We start from the raw sequence: 8992 nt of genomic DNA, 5'->3' as shown, positions 1-8992 counted from the left end.
TTATCAGATGTGTTTATATTGACATGTGATGTTTAATTAAAAAATAAATAAATAAAAACACTTGCTCATCTTGGAATTTGCTTCAAACAAGAATCCATACTACATCATTACAATTTTTTTTTAATTACTATTGCATTTATATAAAATTATTTTTAATTGTATATATAATTATTTATGTGCCATTATAAAATTAAATAATTTCTAACATTTTAATAAAATTATAGTTATTTATATAATTCTATGATAATATTAAAAATCACTTACTCATCAAGACAAATATATATACAAATTTCTCTCAATTTTTTTTATTACCCACATATTTTTTTTTAAAAGTCACAGAATGGATGTATTTTTTTTTATAAATAAAAATTTTACATTAAAATTAATTAACATAAAAAATTGTAATATACTTTTAAAAAAAATTAATTTAATGATATTGACCCATGATAAAAAAGGTCTTTTATGAAAATTTTTATTATTTCATGTTCAAAATATACCGAAAATAGTGATGTAAAAAATAAAAAAAAAATCTAACTATAAAAAGCACGTTTTCAATCCAATCTTTGTATCGGTAAATATGAGTGTCAATAAACTAGACAGTTAGTGCGCGTATTTCTAACACATGCCTAGTCCACTATACAACCTAAATTTTTCTCCTGCTCAGACCATGTCATAGTCAAATATCTCTCAATTAATCCAACCTCATAGTTAACAACAATAAAACTCAAAACCAGAACCAACAACCCAGCAAAATACTCTTTATTATTATTATTATTATTATTTTTTTAAAAAAAAAGGAAAAAATAAAAATAAAAATAAAAATAAAAATCCCACGGCTATAAATCACCCGGGAAAGGACCTCCAAGCCCCTCAAACCCATCATCATCATCATCATCTCCTCTTCCTCCTCCTCCTTAAAAACTTCCCTCAATCCATCATCTCCTAATCATGCTGGAATCATCTGCCTACTACAACAACTCCAAAAAATCCGATAACATCTGCAATCGGGTACTCTTCCAAATCCAATTCCAAAACCCCTAATTAAACTTCTCATTTCAATTCATATATTTATATTTTTCTCTAAATCATTACTTCTTCTTCTCTTTCAGGCATCAAGAACCATTGTTCGTCTCCGATGCAACGCCAAGACTCTGCTCATCCTCTTCCTCATCCTCCCCGTCCTCCTCTTCGCCGTCTTCCTCCATGGCCACAAGGTCACCGCCTTCCTCCGCCCTCTCTGGAAATCTCCACCCAAACCCTTCAACCGAATCCCTCACTACCACCACCCCAACGTCTCCATGGCCAAGCTCTGCGGCCTCCATGGCTGGCGCGTCCGAGACACTCCTCGCCGCGTTTTCGACGCCGTCCTCTTCAACAACGAGCTTGACATCCTCTCCATCCGCTGGAACGAGCTCCATCCCTATGTTTCCGAGTTCGTCCTTCTCGAATCCAACTCCACCTTCACCGGCATTGTCAAACCCTTGTTCTTCGCCCAGAACCGCGCGCGGTTTGCCTTTGCCGAGAGTCGCCTCACCTACGGCACTGTCCCTGGCCGCTTCATCAAAGGGGAGAACCCCTTTGTTGAGGAGTCTTACCAAAGAGTTGCTTTGGATCAGCTCATCCGTCTCGCCGGCATCTCCGATGATGATCTTCTTATCATGTCTGACACCGATGAGATTCCTAGCGCTCATACTATTAATCTTCTCCGGTGGTGTGATGACATTCCGGAGAAACTCCATCTTCAGCTCCGGAATTATTTGTACTCTTTTGAGTTCCATCTTGATGATCGGAGCTGGAGGGGTTCTGTTCATCGGTATAGAGCTGGGAAGACTAGGTATGCGCATTATCGTCAAGGTGATGATCTTTTGGCTGATGCTGGTTGGCATTGTAGCTTTTGCTTTAGATATATCAATGATTTTGTGTTCAAGATGAAGGCTTATAGTCATGCTGATAGAGTGAGGTTTCAGTACTTCTTGAATCCAAAGAGGATTCAGGATAAGATATGTCAGGGTGAGGATTTGTTTGATATGTTGCCTGAGGAGTATACTTTCAAGGAGCTTATTGGGAAATTGGGGTCGATTCCGCATTCTTACTCTGCTATTGATCTTCCGGGGCATTTAGTTCAGAATGTTGAAGAGTTTAAGTATCTTCTGCCCGGGAATTGTATACGGGAGAGTGGCTGATTTGAAGGATTGTTATTTGGGGGGAATTTATTGGCCTATGGAGTTACCTCCTTCGAGGCATTGAAACTTTGCGGTATGTCTCTCTACACTTGTTATTGTTGATGAACATGAGATGTTTGGAAGTTCTCACGTTTGGGGATTTGTTCGTATCCCGATGACTTGCACTGATTTTCCTATCGACTTCATTTACCGGCTGACTTGTGTAAACTCTTGATTAGATGATGCTGTTGCATCTTATTGACATTTAATTTATCCTTATAGTGACAATAAGCATTTTTAATATTAATAGAGCTTTATGTATGTTTTGAGATATTTCTAATGAACTTAGCATTTGACCATGTTGGTTGTCCTTGCAACAATTAGCTGTTGTATTCTTTTCATATTGATGTGTATACATTGTGGTTGTGAGAAGCATGTGAGCCTATATGGGAAGGAAGACATTGGACTTGTGTATCTGTGTGTGTGTTGTTAAATTGTGGGTTGGATCTTAAAATATGATTTCGGATGTTTGACAAATCATTGTATTTAATTGTGGCTGTTATAAAAAGAGTATTCTGCTTGCAAGACAGACCTTTTAATCACTTCTTGCCTCATCTACAGCAAAGTACATGTGGAGCAATCCTTTATTATGCATATTTTCCTTGAGAACTTGAGTTCGTTTATCTTCATCTAGAATGTTCTGCCCACCTTTGTGATGATAATATGCAAATTTAACTTTTGATCCTTGGGTGGGTTCCGCATGTTCATTGGAAGATTAACTTTTATGTAATGATTATGTTCTTTCAACTTGTTCATATGAATTTGTATTCTTGGAATTTAGTTAGTATTTAAAAATCCACGTAATCAAGGAATCTTTGCTAAAGACTTAAGAATGAATCACTTCGTAAGAAAAATGTGAAAAATATTATCAATACAAGTACTTTGTGGCCGGCCTTAAGAGGCAATGGCTTTTTATGAATAATTTTATTGTTAATAAGAAAGAATAGATGGACAATTGAATATTGACAGACTCCTTTGCATCATATTTTATTCCAGCTACTTTTGGATTGAGTGCCATGTTGGTAGAATATTTATTTTCTTTTAAATTATGTTTAATATTTTGCTTTGGAATGCCATAAACAATGATGTGCCATTAGACTAATGCACTGCATAAGTGGATGCAAGTAAACTGCGATAAATTCATATAATTATCTTTACTTTTGTGTCCAGCCAGTGTAAAGGGGAACAATCAGAATAAGTGGGATGTGCACTGCAGGAAAAATTATTAACTCCTACTTTTACCTTTCAGTTTTGTTGTTATATGTAGATAGTATTCTGAAATTGCAGTTTATTAATGATTGCCCTATTTTGTTTTAGATGGATGTGTTTTTTCTGCATAAAACAGAGTCTCATACTGTACATTTAGTGTAAAAGTATAGCTGAGTTTCTATAATGGGTGAGATGATCCGAAAGAGATTAGAAGGTAGTTTGAGTTACTGATTTTTTTGAAAACCAAGCAAGGATGCAGTTTGCTACACTAAGCAAGTTGCAATAGATTTGTCAAATTTGATATGGAATTGGTTTTGATCCCGTCAAGTTCTTGCATATAGTTTGCTAAACTAAGCAAGTTGTGATTGACTTGTCAAATTTGATACATTCTGTTCGGATTCTGGGTAGCTCCATGGTGTTGCTCTGTTCAATTATTCTCGAAACAACTATTTTATTGCTCCTCTCTTAATTGTGATATTCCAAACCTGCAACTTGGTACTACTACGATGGTCGGCCAACTATTTTAGTTTTCTACGTTATTGAATAAAATACTATGCTAATTGGCCTACGCAATTTAATGGGAAACTGTTGTCCTTGTTATTAGAATATGCATTACTTGCTTCTGAACTTTGTCTTTTTGCAGGAAGAGATATACCTATTTTGAAAATCCATAAATGTTAACAAAGGATGTATATTTTTGTTGTTCTTTACTACTACGCAACCATCTAGAATACAACATTAGCTGTTCTGTGTTATTGCCAATTAAAAATCCTTCACATTGTTCTTGTCCACATACTCCCCTTATTAATTTGAGGCTAACCACTGGCGGCAATGAGAATGAAAGCAACAACAGTGAAGAAAAGAAACTGTGTTTTCTAGTTAGTTGCAAAGATGTCTAGAATTAAAACCTTCTCCAGCTATTTGTTCATGGCTTCATTCATATCTATCATTGATACACTGAAAGAATATATTTTTTTCTGTAATGGTATGAAGGCAAATGCTACCTGCATTAAAAGCACAAAACTTTAGATGGATGTTCCTTATCCGATTTATTCTTTGCAGCAGATGCGAATGAGAAAAGGACAAAACTTTGTTTTTTTGTAGCCTTTCAAATGATTTTTCCGGCTTTGTGTACTGCATTTAGTCAGCAGAGAAGCAGCATCAAGGAAATGCAAGAACAGTAGGACTAGTTTGGCAAACTTTTTTTTCATCACACGTTTTAATAGAAAGATCTCTTTTCATTTATGTTCACTTCGATGAAGATGGGAATGCAGGGTAGCCGTTGAGAAAGAGGAAATGCGGCGGGGTAGCCGTTGCTGAAGATGGACTCAGGGATGTGCAAGACCGGAAGTTCCAAGATCAATGAGAATGAGGACATCCCCATTGATGAACAGAGACTTGTCTTTTCTCGGACGCAGCTTGAGAACAATCGAACTTTGGCTGATGACGAAATTCAGGTGAGTCAGTCCATTCAATATCTTGTTCTCCGACTGCCCGGTGCTGCTGTTGCTCTTGGTCTATCTCATGTTTATGCATAGATGCTTGCCTTTCATTGCATTAATATATGTTTAGCTGATTGTTTTCTCAAGTAGGTGCATACAAGGTGTTTTTATGACTAAAATAAATAATTTTGGGTTCACATAGATATTAGTTTTTATAAATTTTTGTATGTAATTTTGCTAAATTATATTTTTTTTCAGTAATTGGTTTTCTTCAACTATATTTTAGTAATTTTTTTTATTTTATGAAATTTGATAATATTCAAGTGGCTTGAGTTAGTAAAGTGTAAGTTAACTGGTTTTCGTATATTCTCACACGTTCTAAGGGGTCATCAAAACTTTTTCTTCCTTTGTTTGAAAAACACATCCAGCCAGACTCATAAATTCCTTTAATGGAATAATGAATATCTTTTTTCCTTCATTGAATTTAGCTCAATATAAATAAATATATAAATAAATCGTCTTTTAATGATAAAAAATAAATAGCTCTAACAAAGATAAAAATGTCTTATCATCGTTTTTTTTTTTGTTAATATGAAATGGAAAGAGTATAAAACTTTTACCATGGTAACCGTTGTTGACTTCTTGCAGCATAACCAGAAAACCAAGCAACTCTGAGGAGTTGAACAACAAGAATCAAGAGCCACCCTGAGATCAAGACTAAGAGGCCTTCTACTGACCACACCGGCGCTCCAAGCAAAACGGCCAATCTTAATGCCCTCCTCAACTGGAACACCCTGTAAACTTCATAAACTACAGGGACAACTAACCAAGCCGGAGATTTCCATCTCCATGTTAGCACTTCAGCTACAATTTGCACAGCCAACATTAGAAGATATGGTCCGAGCATCACTGTGAAAGAGATGAATGGCAATGGTGGCCGGAGGGTGTATGTCGACGAGGCCATCAGCATTATTAAAGGAAAGGCAAAGCCGGCCGCATTAGCAACCGTATTCCACAACTTGTTGCTCAATGGTATTTGGCTTTCAATTGCTCTCAATTGGCTCTTCGGACGGCCATAAGCATCAGACACTAGAAAGAACAAGGTAGCGCCGATGTTGAAGACGCAGTCGAGCCCAACTAGTGACAGAAACCCGGAAAGGTCCACTGCTTCAAATACAGCAGGTAAAGGTAGCCACAATGTGGGTGCCATGGCAGTCATTAGTAAAACTGAAGGCCCTATGAGTCTCATTGGCCATTTAAATAGCCGGAAAGGTTCTTCTTCCGCTTCTTGCTTGGACTTCGGAAGTTCTTCTGCAACATGCTCTTGTGCTAATTTTGGTGCTTGATCCTTTGGTGCTGTTGCTGCTGCAATATCCTCTGTTACTGTTGCACCATCTTTTTGTGCATTAATCAGAAAAGGTTCGATGATTTTGCGCCATTTAAATTTGTGTTGGTAACCATCTTTGGGTAAAAATGGTGAGGCTGGTTCCAATGGGAGTGTTGTTGTACAACATAATGACAGATTTTTGGTAGGTTTTCTTGGGAAAGGTTATGATTCTAGGTGATGAAAATCTAGAATTATAGTGTGGGCTTCTTAGCAACACATGGCTCTTCAAAGCAGGGGAAGACAAATATAAACTGGACATTGCTTGAGTGGTTGGCTAGAGAATTGCCTTTTTATTATCTGGTAGCATCAGAATTACACAATTAAGTCAATAAAAATATCACATTATGAATTAGTAGGGATCAATCATCCATTAGGGTTAGCATGCAAGAGTCAAAGACAAGTGAAGGATAGTTTGGTGTCAACTATAAAGATTAGGAGATTTTGTTCTACGAAAAGATCATATCCTCTATATATATATATATTAGAGATATCATTTTTTTTTATCAAAGCGAAAAAGCATTATTAAAGGATAAGTAGAAATTGAGGTGCATAAAGTTACATTGACTTGTTGACCTCCTATGATGCATCATAAGTGATTTAAAAGAATCCCGCTTTATATAATTTTGAAAAGAGACCGATATAGCTAGGCTACAATAGCTGTTTATTTATTTTTGTAGCTATTATCAATTAAGTTGCTGGAAGATATTTATATCTACATAAGTAATTATATGCCTAGGGATTAATTGTCACATGTTGTCTTCTAACCTAATGAGAAAGTTGAGCAAAGAAATTGCATATATCATTAAGCGTGGAGGGTACAAGAGAAGGCATGTAAAATCAATTTTTAAGACAATTTATTAAAAAAAACTAAGCTTATCTATATATCAAAGTTGAAAAGTTTATTCTAAAGAAGCAAATCAATTTGTGTGTAAATTAAACAATACCTCTCTCACTTATGTGAAGCAAAGCCAAGATGATACCTTGGAAGCCAAAAGAGTGGAAAACATATACTAGATAAACTAAAGACTTTAAGGCTGTTAATATAGGCTCTCACAAGTTTCACAAGTCAAACTCTTATTAAAACTAATGCTACTACTCAATCTAGGAATTTTTGAGCAATCCCTTTGATTAGTATCTCTTGATTATTTAAATATTTTGATTATAGTCTGAATTTGATTTTTATTCAAATTAACACAATGGCTAAAATGCAAAACATAATTTATTCTTTGCCACATCACCAGTCTCGAACAGATTTGATTCTTTTTTGGTTTTTTTTTTAAAATTTAATTTTCAGTTTATATTATTTTTGGTTTAGTTTTTTGGATACCCAAATTCAGTAAACTAAGAAAAATAAAAATTTATATAAATATTATATAAAAGTAAAAAATCTTGATAAAATAAAATAAATAAATCAATTTTGGTTTTTGTTCCCGCGCCCGCCAAAAAAAACCGAGTTAATTCAGTTTACAGAAATTTGAATTATTTTCTTTTACAGGTTTTTTGGGTTTCGGTTAACTGAGGATGCAAAATTGTTGATGTTATATATTTATATATTATATTAATACTTTTATTTATTTATTTATTTTACTAAATAGCTTGAGTCAAAGACATATGTGAGTGTGTGTTAAATGTACCACACGCTCTCATTCTATGCATGAGAAACTCACACCGTTTACACTTGTCACAAAAGACTCTATTTACTGTGTTTCAGATAGGATTTGAATATCCATCAGCTACATGAAAGAGTATATGCTTTATCATTGGATTATATTAGTATCGGTAATACTTATTAAATTAATAAACATAAGATTTTTAAAATGTGACTGTATCATACAATAACAAATATGATTTTAGGATCTACTAGAACTTTTATATCCTACTACAGATGAAAAGATAGTCCAATCTATAATGCTTATTTATATAAAATCTATATAGTTTATTTTAAAGTAGGAAAGTCTTATGTGTCATGCTTTCATTTCTCATTAAAATCATATAATATTATAACTATATTAAAATATTTATAATTATATATAATTTTGTACCAAAATTTTAAAAAACAATTATAATTTTAAAAATATTTATAATTTAAAAAAATATTGATAATTTTAAATATTGATGAAACTTTTAATATAAAAATATCATTGAAATATAAATTTTAATTAATTGAATATCATTAGAAGGGTTATATTACAATAATATAAAAATATTTGTAATTTAGTTACAATTAATTAGAAATCATTAGAGAGACTGTTTTGATAAAATTAGATCACAAAGGGAGATTGAAATGTGTGTGTGTGTATATATTATTTTTATGTAAATTGAGTCAAGTGTGAGTGCTCTACTTGGGAGCATTGTTTATATTATAGGTAGGTGAAATCAAATATAGGCTGGTGGCGTGTAAAATAGAATAATTTTTTTTTTAATGTTTAAAGATAATGTTTTTGCACCAAACCCACTTGAGTTGAGTGGTTAGTGGCGCTCACATGGATCTTTTGGGAGAAGAAAAATACGGTTATGAGTTTGAAACTCACATAGAGATAATTTCTCTATGAAAGTTTAGATATTTTATGTAAATTACAATAACCCTTAAGTGAGGGCATATGAGATATTAATTTTGTAAATATCCTTTGATTAACTAGGAGTTTGTCTTAAAAAACTTTGGTGTAATGCGATATTGAAACTTCTTGTTTTTAGTCTCAGTTAGTAGTCTTAGCTAAACAATATGATTGGAT

At 33.7% G+C, this 8992-nt stretch overlaps 2 protein-coding genes across 2 annotated transcripts; one reads left to right on the top strand and one right to left on the bottom strand.

Moving 5' to 3' along the window:
- The first annotated feature begins 919 nt into the window (after positions 1–919).
- On the top strand, positions 920–2636 carry LOC120270569. Its single transcript, XM_039277614.1, has 2 exons — positions 920–1008; positions 1110–2636. The coding sequence occupies exons 1-2, from the start codon at positions 949–951 to the stop codon at positions 2181–2183; spliced, it is 1134 nt and encodes a 377-aa protein (XP_039133548.1). The 5' UTR covers positions 920–948; the 3' UTR covers positions 2184–2636.
- A 2853-nt stretch (positions 2637–5489) lies between these two features.
- LOC120270284 lies at positions 5490–7255 on the bottom strand. The gene is made up of 2 exons (XM_039277302.1): positions 7205–7255; positions 5490–6557 (listed from the first exon to the last, which is right to left on the bottom strand). Exon 2 carries the CDS (start codon positions 6120–6122, stop codon positions 5490–5492), a length of 633 nt encoding a protein of 210 aa, XP_039133236.1. The 5' UTR covers positions 6123–6557; positions 7205–7255.
- Positions 7256–8992: the final 1737 nt, after the last annotated feature.

Source organism: Dioscorea cayenensis, chromosome 10 (genome assembly GCF_009730915.1).
Source record: "Dioscorea cayenensis subsp. rotundata cultivar TDr96_F1 chromosome 10, TDr96_F1_v2_PseudoChromosome.rev07_lg8_w22 25.fasta, whole genome shotgun sequence".
Taxonomy (NCBI): Eukaryota; Viridiplantae; Streptophyta; class Magnoliopsida; order Dioscoreales; family Dioscoreaceae; genus Dioscorea; species Dioscorea cayenensis.
This window is presented reverse-complemented; position numbering and strand designations above follow the sequence as displayed.

Coding starts and splice junctions, on each gene's coding strand:
- LOC120270569 (XM_039277614.1), top strand. CDS start 949: ATGCTGGAATCATCTGCCTACTACAACAACTCCAAAAAATCCGATAAC. Junction 1,009..1,109: donor CCGATAACATCTGCAATCGG/GTACTCTTCCAA, acceptor CTTCTCTTTCAG/GCATCAAGAACCATTGTTCG.
- LOC120270284 (XM_039277302.1), bottom strand. CDS start 6,122: ATGAGACTCATAGGGCCTTCAGTTTTACTAATGACTGCCATGGCACCC.